At 26.7% G+C, this 23206-nt stretch overlaps 2 protein-coding genes across 3 annotated transcripts in view; one reads left to right on the top strand and one right to left on the bottom strand.

Moving 5' to 3' along the window:
- The window catches only part of LOC135925229 (tubulin polymerization-promoting protein family member 2-like), an 18682-nt gene extending 17969 nt beyond the window's left edge, over nt 1-713 (top strand). The window contains exon 5 of the mRNA XM_065460456.1: nt 499-713. Coding sequence (XP_065316528.1) covers nt 499-503 — 5 coding nt within the window. The 3' untranslated portion in view covers nt 504-713. The remainder of the gene's footprint in view (nt 1-498) is intronic.
- On the bottom strand, nt 549-23206 carry LOC135925228 (uncharacterized). Of its 2 annotated transcripts, XM_065460453.1 has the most exons (8): nt 22848-23206; nt 22632-22773; nt 21367-21541; nt 20457-20619; nt 6971-7097; nt 5262-5439; nt 3448-3632; nt 549-2276 (listed from the first exon to the last, which is right to left on the bottom strand). In XM_065460453.1, the coding sequence occupies exons 1-8, from the start codon at nt 22855-22857 to the stop codon at nt 893-895; spliced, it is 2364 nt and encodes a 787-aa protein (XP_065316525.1). In that variant the 5' UTR covers nt 22858-23206; the 3' UTR covers nt 549-892. The 2 variants fall into 2 exon arrangements, with proteins under 2 accessions (XP_065316525.1, XP_065316524.1); XM_065460452.1 differs by lacking the exons at nt 5262-5439; nt 6971-7097; nt 20457-20619; ... (1 more) ...; nt 22632-22773; nt 22848-23206 and adding an exon at nt 4154-5018.

The following is a 23206-nucleotide window of genomic DNA, read 5'->3' as shown; positions in this document are numbered from 1 at the left end:
TCTGTATTTCCTGTATTAACTTTAATAAATCTCCCAAGCTATAATAGATCTAAAGTTTACGTTCATATACAGAATAAAACTATTCCTCACCAATAAAAGTTAATTTTTGTTTGATGTATTTAAAGTTTGGAACTTATTTAAAAAGAATGGTTTTGGTTCATAAAATTTTGAAAAGTGAGCTGGGGTTCCGGGGCTTGAACTTGGTGGGTTTATTGGGTTCCAGATTTTGGTTTCAAATCTTGATGTATCGAACATCTAATGGATTGGATCAAAAAATGGATTGTATATGGTGTATCATTTTGAAGAATCTTAGAAAAGTCTGATAAAATTGAGATTTTACATTTAAAAGGTGTAGCTTTTATAGCCCGTTTAACTTTTTTTTTAAAAAAGTGTTCTAAAAAGTAGTTAAGAACATTTGATTTTATTAAAGCCACTTTAATACTATATATTCAATTATGATAATCAATATTTATTAATATTAAAAAATACAAAATTCAGGATGACAACTATCTTTGAAGGAAATATCTTCAATGAAAATACAAAGAATGTTGAAACATCGCATATCTCTTTATTTAACAATCTCACGACTATTTAATATAATAAAATGTATAAACAAGTATAATAATCATTTAAATATATTAAATTAATTGAAATATTCTATTAAATCCTATTTAATTTTTATCAATGTGTATAAATTATATAAAATCGAAAAATAATAAAATGGTATTTTAATTTATGAAATTCCTATATGGTTCTGGTTCTATCACAACATTATATAAAAATAGAGGAGGGTAACATTAGAAATAAAATTTCTTAAAAAAATCAATTTGGAATATGACTTGTTTTGTAAAATACATATATCTCATTTTGCATGATTTTTCATAATAAATCGTCATTGGTGATGATCGTCAGGAATCTTGGGAAGAGAAAGGGGGAAAGTTTCCGTCTGAAGCTTAATCTGACGTGATGATTGGGGTAGTTCCACAATACTTCGATATTCTGACCTTCCACTTATATTGACATTTGGTTGTAGGGTAGTATATCTAGTACGCACATAACTTTTGTCCGAAATAATGTGAGGATTCGTTATAAAAGAAGCGATTGAGGGTGGTGGTTGACATGGAATAGGATCCAAACTAATAGTTTTAGTAGTAACAGGCTGACCTTGTTTATCCCGTATAGTCACAGATAATGTAACAACGGTTAGTTTATCTCGCTCGCTACGCTTTTCTAATTCAATCTGAGACATTGTTTTATGAGTTTCTCGTTCACGTCTCACATCCGTCTCATATAATTTTTGTCTTTCTATGAGCGATTCGTAGTTGTAATGGGGGCTTGTATATTCTTTATATGATTTACCTTCCTTCTCGTCTGTTAACAGAGTTCTATCATCCTTGATATTGTATTCATGATTTAAAATAGCATTCGGTCTTAATGGTACCTGGTATGTAGTGACACTCTCAGGATGATCATCATATCCAAAAGATGTAACTTTAATATTGCTGAATTTTGGGTGTATGCTGCTAACATTGCAATCTGTCGGTTTAATATGTTTTGTGCAATCAGGTTGAATAATTTGGATATTATCCAAGATGTCGTTTCCTGATTCTGAAATAATTTTAGTTGTCGAGGTATATTTATTCATCTTTGGATCATCCGGTTTAGCACCATTATTATTTGGGTAATAAGCATCATAGAATTTTATATAATGATCATTTTTATCGTTGATTTCATTCGATGATAAGATGTTCATTTGATTGTTACGAGCATCAAGAATAGGTATTTTTTTTAATCCTACATTTTTGAATATGGGCGTAATTTTAAAAAAAATTAAGCTGCTGATATTTTTAAAATTCACATTATCATGAATCCCTTCATTATTATTATTGATCGCTTTTTCATCAGAATCATTGTGTGTGATAAATAATTTATTTACGGGTAAAAGATGTTTTTGTGTTAAGGTTGGTGAAGTGTTATTAATATAAACGTCATAGTTATTATATTTGTTTTCCAAGTCCGAAGAATTCTTCAAATTTTTCATAGTCGGTTGTGTAGTATCAGAAAGTGAATCCGTTGAATAGAATGAATGAGATGGTGGAAAGTTATTAACAGGGTGTGCCACACCATTTAACCTACCCCTTCCTAAATTTTCTTTCCCCTTCCTTACCAACCCCTCCCCTTTCACTTGATAATTTTTTATTGTATTATTGTCATTATATCCCGTCAATATTACATGGCTATTATTTTTATCATTCTTCCCCGACGCCTTATAGGCGCTATTGAAATATGTATAAAAAAAAGGAAGATAAGTTTATAAAATTACTAAAATATTGAAATAAGTATATTGGTTGGCTCAAATAATTTTTAGATTTAAGTAGATTCTGTTTAAATAAAAGAAAAGTTCATTGCAACATATACTTTATTAATATTATTAATAGATTTGGTAAGATTAATAAAATAAAATTTTTTTAGTAAAAGCTTCAATTATATATATAAATTATTATAAATTCAAGTTAGAACGATAAATTTTTCTTAGCATTATTACGCCTATTAAATATTAACAGGTCTTGCTACGATTGTAAAGGTATTGTAAACATTCATGCTTTGATTTTTATTCTCATATATGTATATTATGCTAACAAGATTATTTTAAAAAGTATAATCAAGTTATTTCTAAAGCCAGAATTGAGGAAAAACTGACATTGGACATTAATAACAACGCAATTAAACTTGAAATAATAATTAAATTTTTCAAAATTACCTTAAATGTAACTTTCTTTATTAACTCGTGTACACTATAAATAAAATAATTCGCTAAATGTTGCCAAAAATGTAGATTGCATTATAAATGTGTCCAATTTTTTTTAAATATTATATATGCATATGATATATAGAAATTTACAATGGGTTTAATATCCTTCAATAATTTAAATCATATTAAAATAAAATAAATGGCTATTTAACAAAATAAAAGAATCAATCCAATTGATTAAAAATTCTTAAATTTTCTTACCCTAACCTAATTTTCTATAATATTGTGTTTGTATAATATAAGTATATATAAATGAGATGGATGCGCATGACCAACCTTGTATCAGTAATAAGTTTTAATTATTTCATTTTGGTTTTATGTAATATATTTGTAATCATTATTTAAAAAAATGGATGGAGTAGCCTTATAAAATTCGATAAAATATTTATTAGTCAATCAAGCAGGCGCAATATCGTTAATTTTGTAGAGCAAATAAATATTTTGTTTTCATTAAAATAAAGCTGTTATGTATAAAAGGGGATTGATTTTTTATTCATAATTGATGTTATTTTGAATACGTTTTTTTAAAGATAAAGTCATGTTTTTAAAATATTAATGCAGTATTTATTTTTTTACATTGTAATTGTGTTAATAGTTTTGAAATACCCTTCTTATACATGAAGTAATGGCTTTACTTCATATTAATATTCTGCACCTGGGATTCAATGTGCTTTTGAATATTTTCAAAGGCATCGGCTCCCAAGTAATCAATTTTCCCACCCTCCCAGGCATCTTTCCGCTCCTTATCCGTCAAATTTTTGGTTGAATGAGAACCTTCCTCGTAGGTATGTGAGGCTGGCTTTGAACCTAAGATGCTTTTCTATTTAAATTATTGTAAAAAATTTAGTTTTGATATTTATTTTATTATATGATTTGGAATACAATGAAATATTAGCATCATCAATCAACTTATCAAGGCATTCATTAAAATATTAGAAATGTTAGTAAATTGTAATTCGTTTGCTATAAGATAAATATTAATAAGCTAAAATCATTCCTATTTAATATTTAATAAGTTGATTATTGTATGTTAAGAGGTTATGAATTGGTGTGTATAGTATATAATATTGCCAATAATCCTGCAAGTGAAACAAAATATATATATAGTTCATTTTTTGCTTTGAAATTTACAAAGAAACTTGTATGTGTATAACATGAGGATCGTAAATAGTGCGTAGGGTAGTAGTATAAGAATTTGTTCTCATAAGATAGTATAACATGTATAAAAATAGTTGATAGTTAAAAATTATTGTACTAAAGCGTTACAAATACATTATAACAGATATTGTGTTGGCAATTATTTTTAGATGTAGCATATTGTTAATATAACATTTTAATTACTTTAGACATCTCATACAAATCTTCTGTGTGACGTCTTTTGCGATTTTTAGTATTTTTTGAAAATAAATCTTCTTCTTCTTCTAACGACTTAGGAACTATCATCAAATTTTCAAGAGATTTAGCATCCCATTTCCTGTGTAAGTTGTAAGTCCTGTTCGGATTTAAACTCTTGTATATGGGATTAAATTTCTGGTAATATTTTGTATTCCAAGAATTTTCAAAGACTTTATCAAAAACATTCTTGCCCAATTGTTCAATAAAACTAAGGACAGAGCTAGGCATAATCCCTTCTCGAGGTGATGCCAATGATTTAGTTAGTAAAGTGGGAGGTACCGTTCTTAGGGCTAAATTTATAGTCTGATTAAGGGCATCTTTCGGTTTTAATGTTTTATTTAAACAATACCAAGCATGAACGGGCAATAACTTTTTAGAGACGTATCGCGAAAAGGAATCATCATAAATAAAATCGAAATTTTCACCTGAGTATTCAAAATAAGGATAACAAATTTTGTAATCGTCTCTGTTACCCGTAATAAATTTTGAGGCACTTGAATCTTGAAAAACTTGTTGGTGTATATGTTCATGACAGGAAGAGGGGGATGATGGTGGGGTTAGGTATGGTGGGATAGGTGGAAGGGGGGTTTGGTGTGGCAGCACCTTAATATACTTGCTATCCGGGAAATCATTAGTCTTTAAACTTTTAATTCTAGACGAATTAAAAGACGGTTCTGGTAAACTTTTAATAACCGGTCTCCGGGAATAATGAACATCATTATGAGAGCCAAGCATAACGGACCAAAACGTCGAGAGCGGAACATAATAAAGCTCCATCAAAAAATACTAGAAGAAGTATGGTAACAACATATTTTTAATATATTAAATTAACACAAATAGGATAGATAATAATATCTAGAGACAATTTAAAATAAGGTTAGTTAATAAATAGGTTAGTTTAATAATATCATTCCACGCTATAACAAAGACCCTGTCAGAATATAATGTGAGTTTTTTTAACACTCATTAAATTATTATTTATAAGCATGCAGCTAAAATCTTTAATTAAAAAAAAAATTAACTTTGTTTAAATATAATATAAAAAGTGGCATACGTATTTAGGGTCAAGCATGGAATGAATATTTTTCATGTAAATATCCCACCAAATTTGTAAATGTTCAGCTCGGTAAAGTCGCCCAGAAGTGCTAACTTGTCCTGTAGAATAATCGTATGAACAATTCCATGGTTTGATGGAACCCAGAAAATGAATAATTTTAACATCTTTCATAAACCTTAATTAATTTCGATAGAAAATTTGCTTTAAAGTAATTAGAACATTATATTGATTGAGAAATAATTAATTTTATTAAATAATATAAATATTTCAGAATATTAAATAAGGAACTATTCTCTGCTGATTAATAACAAAAATAACAAAAACTAGGGCTGTGCCGATATAAAATATTGGATCGGCACCGATATTTAGCGTTTTCCAAAAATATCGGAACCTGTAAAAACCCGATCCGATCTTTTTACTTTTCTTTTTTTGTTATTTTATTTTATTTTATTCTATGTTATGTATATTTATTTTACATTATTATAATATTCAATAAATTTTTTTAAACAATGCAATGCAGATGCACAACACCCTCTAAATTTAATTTTTTTTTTAAATAGATAATATTTTAAGTTTTTTTTATAAAAATAGTTTAAATCTTTTTAAATAATAACGCCAATTTTATTATTTATACTTTAAATAAAAAAATTTTTTTAAACATAGTATCTGAATTATGGAAATATTTTACAAAAGACAAAGATAATTTTGCAAAAGCGTTATCTACGGAATCATCTGAGTGTGCCTTCAGTACGGTAGGGAATAGAGATAGTCCACGTAGAAGCGTATTGCCAGAAAATTTAGAGGCTCTCATATTTATTAAAAAAATCTAATATATTATATTTTATATATTAAATATTACAATTTTATAATTCATACCAACATAATAATGGATATATTATTAAATATATATTTTTTTAATTAGTCTTAATTGTAGAAATAAAAAAATTAAATGCATAATTGGATTTTTTGCATAAAAAATATTGATTTCTTAAATACATTTTGTTCAAGGGGGGAGGGGTGGGGGGGGGGGTAAAAAATCAGTAGAAATATCGGATCGGTTATGCAATCGGAAAATATGGGATCGGATCGGTAAAAAATATGTGGATCGGCACAGCCCTATAAAAAACAGCTCCCATTTATGGTGATTCTAAATTGAGGGTTATATTCAGAGAATTTTGATTTTAAGTCATAGGTGTGTAAAAAAAACCAGGGTGGACCCAAACCGTGAAATCGAAATAAACTGTTATAATTTTTCGAACCGTAACACCTAACCGTTATAAAAAAATTTTAATGGAGGGAACAGACTGTTATAAATATTTTTTGGTTTATAATTTTTAAAAGTCATATTTTTATTAGACTATTTGGGGACAATTAAATATATATATGATGTTTTATTTTTTAAATCAGAAAATAATAAAAACTGGAAAGAAGAGATAAGAATAGATATGGATTTATAAATCTGAAGTAACTGATTTAAATTCGTTTAAAACTCAAACTATGAACCAAAATGGAACTAAGCATTTATATCTATCGGTATGAAATCCTAAAAAAAACATTATGCAAACGCTCAATCTGGAATAAGTGGTATTCTAATATCTATATAGATTGGAACATGTTGTTAGAACAGTAAATCAAATCTTCATTAAGATTGTTTTATAATTTAATTTATAATATAAGGAATTTTATATTTCATTAGATTTTATAACCTTTTATAGGCCGATAAATAGGAATATGTTGCACTAGATGCCATATTGTAAATAAAGGATAGATGTTTTGATATGTCTTTGGTAGCCCAAGATGAGAAAAACGCATTTAATAAACCTTGATCGCCTCCTATAATAAAAAAATTGATTTCAAATATTCTTAAGATATCTAAAATGTTTGTTATAAACGTATTACCTTAAATAAACATAATTTTTGAATAATAATGATTACCCATCCTTACTATCTTGATTCTGACCTTTTCTCTGCTATTTAAATATCACTAACCTGTATTAATTTGACCAAAACGTAACCTCCATACAGTAATCACTTAATGATGATAAGACTGGGGAAATATGCAAAAAAATATAACAAATATGACTTTTAAACTAAAAAATTATAAAAGTGCATTTTTTAAAAAAGAGCAAAAAGTAAAAAAAACAAATAAGAAAATCAATATTTAACACAAAAGATGTCATTTTCCTACCTACCCATTTTTATTAAAATAAGGTTTTATCCTTTAACTTTATTATTATAGTTAATAAAAAAAACCCAAAATAGTAATAACAAAAAAAACTAAGTCAATATTTAATAGCTCCTGATTTTTTTTTGGTCCCAAGTCTAAATGGAGGTTTTATAAAACTTTAAAAAAATAGGTCCGGTATTTTACTTCGGTCTGATCCGGTTTTTGATCTTGACTATATATCATCATGGATTTAATATAGAAAAATTCTAAAAATATGGTTTAGACCTGCAGATTGAATTAAAAAGTATTGCTCTTTTTTAGCGAAATCACCAAAATCAAATGGTCAAAAACTACTTTTGGGGAGTATTATTATAATAAAATAGAAGGGGAATAAACTCTCAATATATTAAATCAAAGCACTTCTTATTGAAAATAAAGTGTTAAATAAAAGAAAATAGGCCACTTAATATGAATCGAATGATAATCAATTTATAGTGATGTTACTCAAAAAAGTAACGTCGTTATAATTCGCGCTACCCTCCAAAAATAGTAATTTCACTATGTTTACGATACTTTTTATTAAAAAAAGTAATTTCGTTAGATTTTTTCCACGTAATTCTGTTACGTTACCATTTTTTAAATTACCAAAACAGTAAAATGAAAAAAGACTGAATAGATTGTTTTTTCAACAATCGATATATATATATATATTCACAAAATTCAAATAAATAAATAATTGGAAATAATCTTTTTTATATATTTTATGAGATTTCTATAAATATATCGATAATTTATTTTTCTAGCAATTTTAATGCTGATTGTTTTCCAAGCTTTTTATTTCTCAGCACCGCGTCTTTGAGCTGCTATCTTTTTAAGAAAAACCCCGAAAAAGTGAGTTTTCGGCTAAAAACTTGGCTAAAAATATAGTAATTACCCAATTATAGTATTCAAGTTATTTGTTAATAATTATGAACAATAAATTATTCGATTCGTATCGTTTTTGAATAGGTCTAGTGTTGAGGATGGCAAGAGTGTATTATATTTGATAAATAAGGTTTTAATGTTCAGAAATGGTCAAGGTTTTTTTTTCTAAAAGGAATTTATTTTCTCAAGAAGAGAAAAAGAGTTTATCATACATGTCAAAAAACATATCTTCATCACAAAAAAAACTTTTTTTCTTATTTTGGGACACTAATCTCTTCCGATATTTTATTTTTATCAATATTTTTCCTAAAAATGAAATCAAATACTGTTTATTTACTTATTTGGTCTTTAAAAAAAGTGGTGAAGATAATTCACATAATAATATCCCACTAATACTACTCTATTATCATTGAAAATCCAATAGACCAATAAATAATAGCTGAAAGAAGTTTTTTTATTAAATTTTTTAATAAAGATCAGATTAATTTTTTTAAGTAAAAAAAATATCTGAGTGGGACCGGGTTTATATTTTAAAACCGAATATTTTAAATCGCCAATATTAGCTTAAAAATTAAAATAAATATGGACCGGGTCGGGTCGTACAAATGGTACCTCTGCAGGTCTCTATTATAAAAAAAATTAGACCTTAAAATTAAACAATAATAAAACAAAGATAATTAAAATATATAGAATTAACTCATTTTTTTTTGGGGGGGGGGGGGTCATGGCTGGGAAGTAAAGATTTGCAAGAGTAGGCCTGGGCCGGCCCTAATATTTCTTAAAAAAATTAGGGTCGGGAGGGTTGGGCCTTAGAATTTTTTTTAAATATATCTAAATTTATCAATTTTATGTTTGATTTTTTATTTAAATATTCGATTTTATTTATAGAAACTAGACGCCATATAACATATATCTTTTATTTTGAGTAATTCTAAAAATTAATGTCTATATTTAAATAAATTCGGGCCTGGCTGGCAAAACTTTTAAAAAAAATTTCTGGCTGGGCCGGGCTTGAAAAATTAGGCCCGATGCAGATCACTACTGGGAAGTATAGCGAAATTTTACCTGTAAAATTCACAATTGATTTATTTCAACATTAATTGTGATCCAAAAAAAAATCAATATCATATCTGCTTTACTTTATTTTATTAAAATAAGCAATGTTCATAGTGAAAATAAAACTGATGAAATATTTTTTGAAGGATGATAAGGAAGATATAGATTCCAGTTATACAAGGTATTTTTTTATTAAGAAATTATGTGTTTATAGGATATTTTTATAAGAATATCTAAAAGTCTACATATCCTATTCAAGTCATTAAACCATATTAGAGAGAAATTTCTTAAAATATCTTCCAAAATCAATAATAAAGTAAAAACACAATGTTCTCAACTAAAAATAAAATAATAAATGGAGTGCTTTCATCCTCATTCGATTTTATAAACCATCTTAAATATAAAAAATTATCTCTTAATCTTACAACTGTATTAATTTTTGTTCTAATTGAATTAAATGCATGCCCTCATGGATAAAAATAGTACGATTAAGCACTAAGGCCGTGTCCTGGAACCACTTATTACTTAACAGCCGACTTTCTAGCTCTGACTAAACAGCCTAAAGAGTAAAACAAAAAATATAAAAAAAACAAAAAACTTTCAAAAAGGAAGAAAAAAATTGGAAAAAGGAAAAAACAAGAAAGAAAAATTCGAAAATAACAATGCCACCAAACACTTAAATCAAACCAAAATAGGGTATCCTATTCAAAAGCTGTCTAGTCTACAAAATTAAGTCGAACCAGGACACAGCCTACACATTGAAAAAATGGTTTCCGTTGCATTTTGATCGTAAAGTTGGCCAAAACATTTTGCTAATATTCTTTTCTTTTACATTGCCTATTGCTGATTAAAGTACTCATTGACACTAATAAAGGAGTAAATATTGGCATAGATTTTTGAATTACTGTTTCCAATTGTTCACTCAACTTTAACAGATATAATATAAAAAATATATTACACCTTTAAAAAATACAACCAAGAAAATAAAAATACCTAATGAAAATTTTCCATAGAAGGGATTAGGCCAAAGTCCAGGCAAGGGGGCTTGGGACTGAGGCCCAAAAAATTCGTTTGTAACCCACTCCCTAGATATATCCTGGCTATGCTACTGATAGTATAATAATGCAACAGGATTCATTTATTTAATAAAATTTTATAATTAATTAGTATAATTATTTGCAATTTAAAACCATTATTTCATTTCAATATAAGGCTGTTCTCACTATTGAGGATATTTTATATTACTTAATGTATAATTTTACTACATTATAACTTGGCTTAATTTTCCCTGTTAAAATTCATAAATTTAAGAATAGCTCTCAGTGGCGTAGGCACCCCCCCCCCCCCATTTTTCTTTTAATTTACGAAATTGATCATATAAATGCTTAAATTTTTTTAAAAAAACTATACTTATACTTTTAATTTATAAATAATTTTGATCTACAGTATTAGATTATTTTTTTAATAAATTTTAAATTATATTGCAAAAATTTGTTTAGTTTGTCATATTCCCTTTTTTAAAAAATCTATTTTATCAATTTCATTATAAAGAAACAACCATTAATTTTTACCTATATCAACAAATGTTAAACACAGATATGCCCCTAGTCCATAAGATTACCTTTTTATGCTACTATTAAATATAAAAGTATCAAAGCTGCCATACCAAGTCTTATAATTTAAAAGATGATAGGATTTTTTATATTGATGTAAAACTTTTTTTTAAATATTTCGTATTTTAACTGCTTTTGTGCTTCTAGAAAATTCGTTTTACAGGCGCGTACGCAGGAATTAAATTTTTTAAAATAAAATTATTGTTTTTTAAAAATATCAAGCATAAATTTATTAGGATTAATAACTATTTCCAATACACAATTTTAAATTAATGTGAAGTATAAAAAATTAAATATATAAACCGGCATATAAAAAACTATAAAATAATGACCCAAAAATAGAAATTTAAATTTTTTTAGACTTTAAAATTTATTTATAAAGTATAAAAAATTTAAACGTTGGAAATATAAATTATTATACAAGTTTCTTAAGAATAATTGTATTTTGTATATAATAACTTAAAAAGTATTCATGAAAAATATAAAACATATTAAAAAGCACAAAAAATATTATTAAGAAGCATATTATAAATTTATAATGCAAAATCCAATCTTCGTTGGTATTGGGTGTTAATTTTTCAATTATTTCATCCGTGCTTGGCGTCAAATGCCTATGAATATTCAAAAGGGCCAAACCATTCAATATACTGTCAGAAGTTGTACTTCTTAGGTATGCTTTTATTCTTCTTAAAGAAGAGAATGTTCTCTCATTAGTTGCAATAATAATGTAAGAGTTGCTAATATATATAATAATTTTAATATATTGGGAAAATAATCTTAAAGATGTTTGAAATGATGCAAAGCATCCAGCATTTTTTGGGAATATATCAACCATAGTTAATCTTTTATACCATAGTTGGCATTCAGATAATAAGGAATCATAAAATACTTATGAAAAAAATCTGCTATATTTTATTTTTTTTCTATTACCATCTGAAAAAGGTTAGAAGGCTTTTTTGGAAATAATATCTGCAGATTGCTAAGAGCTGCCTGATGAATTGTTCATTTATTTGGGTTATAAATGTATCTAAGAGAGGGATAAAGACATTTATTTTATAATACTCTTCTACTGACACTATATTAATGTTAGGACGATGAGTTTGCCTTGCGCAAGCCGAGGGAGACAAATGTTAAACTTGTATAACTCTGCTTTTGACTCAAAAATAACATATAAAATATGAAATTCTTCAACATCATTAACCTCAATTTCCCTGATTTCTAATAAAATGCTCTCCGCTATTCTCATCGTCTCAATCAAGTCAATGTTTTAGAAAATACACAAAATAGTTGTATAATATACATTATAATGAGAAGAATAGTATAAGTATTAAATCCAATGATTGCTTGCTTCTGAGGAAATATCTCTTTCATTGTGATATTTAAGTAAGAGCATTAAAGATCGACTCTTTTAACTCTACTGCTTGATGGTGAAGACAGCATCTCATTTGACAAGCATTTTGCAATATTCTCCTTGTTGGATAAGGAGTTTCAGAAATAATTCTGTTTACAGAATCCCCTAATACTTTAAATTTTACAAGACCACGAAAATTATCTTCATTATCATTATTATTGAAATTCAAGCTTCCTGAATCCATATGGTCACGTAATTCTTGGCCCTGCAATCCACAATATAGAATGGCCTCAATAGTTAGTTTGATCTTACATCTATTTTCTTTTGCTATTTTTGTCGATATGTGATAAAATGGGAATCATATCCACACTTTGAATAATTTGAAGAAATAATCAGTTCACAGAATTTGTTTTTAACATATTGTCAAAGATTTCTCCAGCATCTTTGTACATGTTAAATGGAGTATTAACAAGACTGTCAAGGTTAACTAACAGGACAGATATCTTACAATAAGCTCCATTGTCTTGGATAGAGAATTCTAGCCATAACCATCTAGTAAAATAGCTGTTTTAAAATAAAATTTTAACTTTCGATTAGTACATAAAGTTTCTGGATATTGAAATTTGAGAGATGGAATATAAATCTATTATTAAATACAATTTTTATCATAGGTATTACCTTTTTAAGAAGTATATGTCTTACTTCTAGGCTAATTATAGAAAGTTATAAAATTATTGTACCTTTTTGCTTTTTTGTAAGATGACTAGGATTTTCATCATCATCAATATGTTTAAAAAAATTTATGTCCATAATTATTATTATTATTTGACTAGAAATTTGAAAATATTAGATAAATATTACGCCAAGGAAAACTTGAAATCAAAATTAATTGATAAAATAACTTAGTATGAATGTGTAAATAAATGTAATTAAATATATAAATAAAAAAAAAGAGAATGGAATAAATATTATAAACTACAACTTTATATAAACAATAGTATTTTTGAAAAATTTATCCGGCATCTGCATTTTTTGGCTTTGGGTGGGGGTATTTGTCCCCTTGCCCTCCCTTCTGTGTACGGCCTGTTGCTTTATCTTATTTAATGAGATTTGAATTACTTCTATATTTATTATTAAACAAACTGAAAAGAAAAAATAACTTCTACGAAGATCACAAAATCATAAGATTCAAAAATATCTTGAATCGGGGAAAGAGAAATCTTAATGTATTCAGACCAAATTAATTTTTGATAATTTTAAATTTGATATTTAAGATAAGACGACTTGCCATAATTTTTATTTCGCTTATAACTGGTTTTTATAAAACTTATCGATGAACTAGTAAGTATTAATCATGCATTACATATTGTTCATTGTTTCTATAATTTTCTTCTATCATGATGCCAATTTGAGGCAATAAAGAAGTATGAAATACACACTAATTTATTTATATAAATTTCGGAGATAATGCTTCCAGATGTTTGGCTAACTTTACGCTTTAAAACGTGATATCATAGGTTTTTGATTTATAATTCGGCTATTTTTTAATGGCTGGCGAATTGTAAAGAATTAATAAGACAGTAAATATTAACTCAAACCAGATAGTCTGAACTTCTATATTCTCCGTTCTGGCAAGATGCTAATTTTTACAATTTCCTTTACCAATAATTCTTTTCCTATTTATATCAACTACCAGAGAGAATTACAATAAAATATACTAATAAAGCACTACGTAATGGCTTAACATAAGTTTCAAAATTAATATTTCCAAAAGCCTGGTTACCTTCACACTTAGAGAGTGACATCCTGTTTTCATTTTGTCTATAACTCAGTTTCTTAATGTGGTTTTCATGTATGAGTGAGGAATTGAAAGTACTAGTCAGGCATTAAATATTAGTGCACGTCAGATATAGCTTTTTATATTTTTCATTTTAGCACGATATCTATTTTAGCAATTTTCCCTTTTCTGTATACTGTCTACCAAACGAATTAAATTAATAAACAATTCTGATCTAAACACTGATAAAAATTACTGTATAAATGCTTCCAGTCACTTTTTAATCTCAAGGTTGGTCAAAATCTTGTTACTAATAATTATTTCATTTATATTGGCTACTATATTGGTTAAAGTCAGACACTAATAAATCACAAAACATTGACCTATTTTAGAATTAGGGCTTGTTTAGCCAACTTTAACGAGAATTATATAAAAACCACCTAAAAATCAATAAAATATAATTATTATTTATACGGGCAAATAAAGGTTTGGAGCGAAGACCCCAAAAAATTTTTTAACCCCAATCCCCCCTACCCCATTGGAAAATCTTGGCTACGCCACTGATAGCACTTTTGGTATAAAAATTTGTATATATTAATTCAATTTTTTTTTAAAGTATTTAGCAGAGTTGTAAAAGATAGTTTTCAAATATATCTAGATACAGATACCAAATAGAAAAATAGATCTAGATATAGACGCATGGTCTAAAATATCGGTATCTACATAAAGCTAATTAGAATTCTATTGTTAAAATTCAACATTTGAAGTGAGGTAAAAAAAAATTATTAAGTTGATATAATTAAATGATAAATAATTCGATTTTAATAATACACATATACAAACAAAATATATAATAAAATGAATATAAATAAGTTAGATTTTAGTTATAAAACATACTCAAAATTTTCAGACATTTTTAGCAACACTAAAGTCTTTTTACACGAGCATTTGCCGGCAGGGTGGTATTATATTTTCTGAATAACAACTATATTGAGATAATTTCAAAATTTGATGAGTGTAAAAAATTTTACCAATATTCTTATCATTTTTTTTAATCTAAAAAAATAAAATATAATTATATTAAAATGTATCTAAAAATAGACCGATACCTCTAAAATCATACCTAGATTAAGATACCTTTTATAAAAGTGCATCTCGATAGAGATACCGCATTTTTTATTATGGATACTTGAATCTTGATATTTTCACAACTCTAGTATTTAGTATTTATATTTAGAATACATATTTTTTTAAAAATTATCCCAACCCTGTGTATACTGTATAAATTAGACACAATCTTTTTAATTCACGAAAGTATTCAAGACAGAGTTTGAAGTTTTAAAAACGTTTTTACTTAACATGATGATCTGGATTCAGGCGCGTACGCAGGAATTTGGTCTAGGGGGGGGGGGGGATAATAAAATTTTTAAGAAATATTGTTTTTAAAAAAAATCAAGCATAAATTTATTAGGACTAATAACTATTTTTAATACACAATTTTAAATTAATGTGAATTAAAATTATATGTAAAGAATCACTTAAATGACCCAAAATAGAAATTTGAATTTTTTGAGCCTTTACACAAAAAGTTTCTTAAGAATAATTGTATTTTGTATGTTATATATTTACAATGTAAAATCCAATCTTCGTTAGGATTGAGATAATTTTTATTATCTCATCCTTGCTTGTCGTCAAATGCCTATGAATATTCAAAAGATCCAAACCTTTCTATTTACTTTCAGATGTTGTACTTCTTGGTATGTTTTTCAGAGACCTGCAGGCTCGGCCCCCGGAGTGGACAATATTTTAATTTTTTTAAATATACCTGGGCCGGGCCCGAATTTTTTTTTAAAAACACCAGGGCCGGGCCTGAATTATTTTAAAAAAACACCCAGGCCGGGTTGTATTTTTTAAAACAGCATATATTTGAAATCGTTATTATTAGCTATAAAAATCAAAAATAAATATAATTTATTTTTTAAAAATCAGGGCCGGGCCTGAAAATTTTATTTTAAAAAAAGCCGGGCCGGGCTTGAATTTTTTTAAAAAAAACCGAGGCCGGGCCGTAAAAAATCTCTAAAAATATCCGGGCCGTGCCCAGCAAATGGTACTTCTGCAGGCCTCTGTTATTCTTCTTAAAAAAGAGAATGTTCACTCGTTCATAAACCCTTTTAATACATTTGGAATTTAATCTAAAATGTGTGTTAAAATAATGCAGAGCATTCATAGAATTTTTTGGGACTATATCAACCATAGTTAATCTTATAAACATAGTTATTCAGCTAATAAGGCATCAAACAAATATTTTTTTCTATCACCTTCTGAAAAAGGTTTGGAAGGCTTTTGTGGAAGTAATATTTGCAGATTAGTAAGTGCTGCATGATGAATTAAAAATTCATTTATTTGGGTTATAAATGTATCTGTATTTAAGATATACTCTCTACTGATCCTATATTAATGTTTTAACGATGAGCTTGCCTTGCTACAAGTCGAGGAAGACAAATATTAAACACGTCTCTGCTTTTGACTCAACATTAAAATATAAAATATGAAATACTTCATCAACATTAGCCCTAATTTCTTTGAGTTCTGATAAAATGCTCTCCGCTATTCTCATCTTCTTAATCAAGTCAATGTCATGTTTTTGAAAAAGTAATATTTAAAATAGTTGTATAAATAAATAATACGTTCTAATGAGAAATAAAATTTGGAATAAGCATCGAATCCAATAATTTTCTTGCTTCTGAGGAAATATTTCTTACAGGCCATTGTGATATTTCAGTAAGCTGTTACTGCTTGATGGCAGATACTCTATCTCGCAGGACAAGGTTGCAATTTCTTTCTCCCTGTTGGACAAGAAGTTTCAGAAATAATTATTATTTGACTAAAAATTTGAAAATGGTAGATAAATATTACGCCACTAAAAATTTGAAAATAATCAGTAAATATTACGCCGGAAAACTTAAAATTGAAATTAATTAATAAAATAACTTATGAATGTGGTAATAAATGTAATTAAATATATATTTAATATGAGATACGAATAAATATTAACAAATATAAAATAATATAAACAATTATATTTTTGAAAAATATATCCGGCATCTGCATTTTTTGGCTTGATGGAGGGGGGGGGGGTATTTGTTCTCCCGCCCTTCCCTTCCGCTGGGTACGCGTCTGTCTGGATTTAATAATAATAGTTAAAGATCATGCATGCAAATTTTTTTAATAAATTTATCAACTGATTTTCCCCCTGACTACACTATGTCGCAGGTTGATAACCGAACATAGGCGTATCCAGGGGAGGGGGACAAGGGGAAACACCCCCCGCCCTTCAGAAATATTTCACTTAAATGTGAATATCATTTCAAGCTAATAAAAAAAATCTTCTTCAATCCCCTTCCCACCCCCTGTCCCCCAAAAATGTATGCATATATCTTAAACAATAATTTGAAAGAAAAATATAGTTAATAATTTTTAAAACTAAACTAATGACTACAATAATATTTTTTAAAAGCATTTATATGTGAAAAAAGTGATAACCAAAAACATCATTAAAGAAATCAAAATTTTTTATAATTAGTAATTACTATTATATTAGTATATTCTTAAAATTACTAAATAATATATAAAATAGTTTTTATAAATAATGATAATAAGTTGTTTTTATTAAAATTAACCTCCTCTCCTATAAAATTATTTATAGCTATATATAGTCTAAGGAAACCCTGGCAGTCAGAGCAAAAGCGGGTCAACGGTAGGGGTTCTAGGGGCGAAGCCCCTCACAATATTTAGTAATCCCCCACCCCCTAGGAAAATCAAGGCAGTGCCTATGTAGGCGAGCATATTCTACGAAGGATGTGTTCATTAAGATGGAAGAAAGAAAAATTTTAGTTGATTATGTTTTAATTTAAAATTTTCATTAAATAGAGTAGAAAATTATAAAGCGGTTATAATAAAAACATATCAATTTCAAAAATCTTAATTACTATTAAAAATAGTTTTTTGGAATAAAATTTATAGCATTCATTTAAAGAAAACAAGTTTATAATGTTTTTTAAAGAAAAATTTAACTTTAAACAAAAGAAAAGAAAACAATTAACTTCAAAAATTCGATAAAAATTTTATTTATAATAAAAAACAATCAATAAATAATTCTCATTTAAATATTTTTAATCAATGACAAATGTTTATGATTCAATATCATTCAGAAATTGGCATGGATTCCATTTTTTTTTAATTGTTAGCTATAAATTTGAATAAATAAATAGTTTAAAAAAATTAAGTTTATTTAAACTAATACCTTTTCAATAGAAGGAATAAAAAATTTAGAAAAAAGGATTTTATTTTAAATATAATAAAAAATAATACTAAATTCATCTCAAGTCTTTTCTCTTTTGTCATATTTCTGAAATAGTAATATTTTATAATTATGGCTTATTTTTTTCACATTCATTTCATTATTACTGTAAAGTGGATTAAAGAAACCAACCAATAAGTAATGGCGGAATCATAGGCGTAACCAGGATTTTGATAAAGGGGAGGGGGAGCACTTTTTCTACCATAAATTTCATTGAAAATTTTTAGGTCTACTTATTGTATGCCTTTAGCTCTATTTATAAAAATAAATTTGGGTATTCACTCTTTTTTTTTATAAAAATGCTTTTTTTCTTCCAAAAATTTGAATTATATTTTGTTATTTTTAAAAATAATTAAGTTTTACTAATTTTTCAGATTCTTGTTTATAGTGATATACTGTATATATTGTGGGAGGGGGGATTTTTTATTCGCTAAAAATAATATTTAAGAGAATAGACAAATTTTTGAAGTGAGAATCTTGCCCCCCCCCCTTTGGCTACGCCTATAGGCGGAATATATTTCTCTGAATTAGCTTATAAAAAAAATAATAATTCATTTATTTATATACATTTTAAATAAATAATTAATTTTCGCCTAGTTTTCATATCAACAAACATCCAACAAAGTTTTTATGTTTGTTCTTTAGTAATTTTATTTTTGAACATTTACAACCTCGTTTTTTTTAAATAAAATTTATGGTTATGTTATAACATTGACTAAAGTCCTGCAAGTCGGTCAAGTCCGTGGGTAGGGCTCGGGCCTAAAAATAAATTGAATTTCAACTACCTACTCTCCTTCAATTTCAATGACGATCTTGTGCCATAACCCCCCCCCCCCCCGGACTCGAGCTTAGTAAATAAAAAATTACCATTGAATTTGCAGTTAGCACTGATATTTACACATATTGTAAACCCAATATAACATTATTATTGTAACAAAAAGTTTGAAATTAAACTATTTTTTCTAAATCAACATTTAACCCTTTTGAAGTTCAATTATGGAGTAAAAATTCTGAATAAATTTTAGATGAAAAATTAATAGTTTAAATTTTATTTTACTATGTATTTATAAAAAAAATAATAATACCATATGGCATTTATGGTCGTCTAAATACAAAAATTATGTTCTTAAGAATAAAAATGCTAGTATTACAACAAATATTGTCAGGTGTAATCCACTAGCAATAGAAGGTATATCATAAAAACTAAAAGAAATAGAAAATTTATAATTTGGCCAAAATCGGGACATAAAAATGAGAAAAAGTATAAAACGTAACAAAATACAAACAAGAGCATATATTAGTCTGAGAATTAATAAAATACGATTGAAATTATTATATAATTATATTTTACCGTCGAATTAAATCATTAAGCATTCTTAATGGTTATAAAATAACATGCAAGTTAATGATGTAAAATTAGTTCACAAGACTTTAGGGATAATTGATTAAAAATTTAGGAAATATATTTCATCATTTTATAGTCAAAAATATTGGAGCAACTAAAATTAGGGGGAAGAGGATAAGTATGTGTTTTCGCCATCAATTTTATTAAAGGGTCCGCTTATTTCAAGTCTTTCCCCGTGTTACAATTTTAAAAAATATAATTTTAAACGGTTTTTTTATCAAAAAACCCTTTTCAGATAAATTTCATCAAAAAATAATAATTTTTTTGTAAATTTTAGGTAAATTACTTATTCATGCTAATTTAGATAGAATTACCACTTTTTTTTATTCATTTTAAATAAAGTAACCTCTTTTTAAATGTTAGAAATTTTTTAAAAAATAAGCCCCCTTAAGTTGAAAAAAAACGATATAGTCACCGGAAGGATGGGAAATGTGTAGTGGAAGGGGTAATTTTTATGGCCTAAAATGATATTTACGGTAACATCACCTTCCCTCCCCCCTCATTAGCTATGTTTAAAGTCAAAAACAATATATGCCTACCATCAAAGCTTCCTTGGGTAATGGCAGTGTCTAAAAGAGCTTTATAGGTGTTTTCCGAAGGGGTGTAGACAAAAACACCGGAATTGAAACAATCAGGCCAACCTATATCCGGGGCGGCTGATAATTCTTCCTTCTCGAATAATTCGTCGCAATTTTGTATGACCTATAATTATTATAATATAACGTCATAAGACACCTAAAATTTGTGATTACACAAAATTAATCAAAGAAGGTTCCATTTTTTAATGCCATTTAATTAATATTAAACTGGAAATAGCGATTATTCATCAAATTATTTTTTTAAATTTTCTTCTTTTTCAAAGAAATTTGCATAATTTAAACTTTAATTGCTAAAAATTAGTCGCTTTCAATACAAATAATAAATATTTGATTTAAAACTTAATTGTTTTTTCCTTATTCTTTCATCTAAAAAAAAATTATAATGAGGTTTTATTAAGATTAAAAACATTTGTGTTATATTCGATTGTAATATAATTATAATATTTATTATGATCTACTAAAGAACATTCTTAATTTGGGAATTGAAGTGTTGACAACTTTTAATAAATTATAAATGGATATGGAATATATTATTTCAATTTGCAAACTCATTCCAACTCTTTAAATAAAAACCCTTAAAGGTTACAAAAAATAACGATCTTTAATAAACAAACCAACTTTAAGCAATATCAAACAAATTAATTTATATCCAAATATTTTTTTTAAATATAAATTATTGAATATTGGTTTCAATGCCAATTAGATTATATCTTAATATTTATTTAATTTACACTAGTCAAGATTTAAATAGACCGAAATAAGTAGAGTTTGTAAAAATAAGGTAGGTAACACATAGTAGAACTAATAATTATGAGTTGTGATATATAAGAAAGGATAAGTTGATTTTTACCAGGCAATCGGAATCGAGAAAAACGCATTTTTTATATTGCGTTAGTTTCCAACAATTAATTTTGGTAAATGTGACACCCAGTTCGGGACGCCTTATCAGCGCTAAATTCGCCTCGTCTCTGCTTTCTAGCACGTCTACGCACGTCACATAGTCAAACAAAGAATTTAAATGGTTTCTGGATAAAATGGGAAAATAGTTATTATTATAATAAGAAATTTGAGTAAGTTTATCTATTGTGAACATTTCACGACTGATTTAATTTACGATTAGTAAATTAGGATTAGATCTCACTTTTTTTAAAGAAAAAATATAACATTACGTTTCTTCCCCGGATAATTCAGTTCTAACTTAAATTTTTTGAAGGCGTTATATTTAACGAATCTGACTTTGTATGAATAAATTCCAGCATGTGTGGAATCACTATAATTTTCATTAATTTTTTCATAATTTTTTTTACAAATTAAAAATGACTTCAAAGGTTCATAAATTTTTTTTTTACTAATGTAGGAAATTCGCCTTCGATAAATGATTTAAAGTCGAAAAAATAACACATTGCCGGAGCCAGGAATTCGAACCAAAACAAATATCGGTTCAGTCAACGGTGCAAAATTTATAAGTTATAACAAATTAAAGGTATTTATAAACTATAATATAAAGATTTATTATAAAAATGGCGATTGATACTGATCAACCAATCAAGATTGAAGATTGATTATAATCTTCTAAACAGTTTAAATATTTAAATATTAAAACCGGTTCACCGATCTTTTTTACGGTTCAAGTTCAAATATCAAAATTTTAGTAATTCAGGTTCGGTTTGATAAATAATCACGGTTAACCGATTTAATGGTTTGATTCAGGAAGTTTAAATTTTTTGATAAAGCATTAACGTGACGCTAACAAAATACATTTCAATTTCAACAAATTTTATGATAAAATAATAAAAAAACAATTATTTATTTGTTTTTATATTTAATATTTAGGAATTTAATCATAACATATTTTAAAAAAAATCTATAAAAATAGTTTGCCGTCCAGTTGTTATTATATTTTTTACATCGAATAGGACGAAGAAAAGGTTGAGTGACACTAACATTATAAATTATAATATATTCAAGCCTAAAACTTTTAAGCCTTCGGCCGTATATGGAACAAAAAATATATATTATAATATAATTTATTATATCTAATCCAACAACTCCAAGATTATAAAGAAAAGAATATAAAAATAAATCATATAAGTGCATGGTAGAAAAAAAAATAACCTCATAGATTGAGTTACCATGGGTGTAATTATGACTGCCAATTCCCTATTAGTATTAACGTTCCTAAGAGAACACCCTAAAACCATAGCACCTAATGCATAAGCGTCGTTCGTCGCTAACGTTACATATGCTTGATCTCTCACTACCATATAAATAAAATAAATTGTTAACACAATAAATGCGCATTTTTTAAGCAATAAAATGGTTAAAATTTACCTTTGCCCATTATAATATGTGAATTTTTCTTACTTCACCTTCGCAAGAATATAATACTCGATTAAATCTTCGGAATTTATTTCAAATCTTGTCGTGGTATAAAAAAAATCTGATGTTTTAATACTGCTTTTCTACATAAGGATTTATATCCATTTTTTCTATGTAATAAATTATAAAAATACTTTTATAGATTGATAATTTTTTCACAAAATTAATAAAAATAAAACAAACGGAATTGATATATTAAAATTTTAATATACGTTTTAATTTTAAAACAGTTGTTGGCACGTTTTTGCAGAATGGGGGAAGAAATATTTTTTGTTTGTTATAAAAAAAAATTATTTAAATATCTTATAATA

Source organism: Gordionus sp. m RMFG-2023, chromosome 2 (genome assembly GCF_954871325.1).
Source record: "Gordionus sp. m RMFG-2023 chromosome 2, tfGorSpeb1-WG-v2, whole genome shotgun sequence".
In the NCBI taxonomy this organism is placed as follows: Eukaryota; Metazoa; Nematomorpha; class Gordioida; order Chordodea; family Parachordodidae; genus Gordionus; species Gordionus sp. m RMFG-2023.
The sequence above is the reverse complement of the archived record's forward strand: the minus strand, read 5'-3'. Positions and strand labels throughout refer to the sequence as shown.

Coding starts and splice junctions, on each gene's coding strand:
- LOC135925228 (XM_065460452.1), bottom strand. CDS start 4,984: ATGGAGCTTTATTATGTTCCGCTCTCGACGTTTTGGTCCGTTATGCTT. Junction 3,633..4,153: donor ATTTGTATGAGATGTCTAAA/GTAATTAAAATG, acceptor TAATTTAAATAG/AAAAGCATCTTAGGTTCAAA. Junction 2,277..3,447: donor GTGCAGAATATTAATATGAA/GTAAAGCCATTA, acceptor ATATTTCAATAG/CGCCTATAAGGCGTCGGGGA.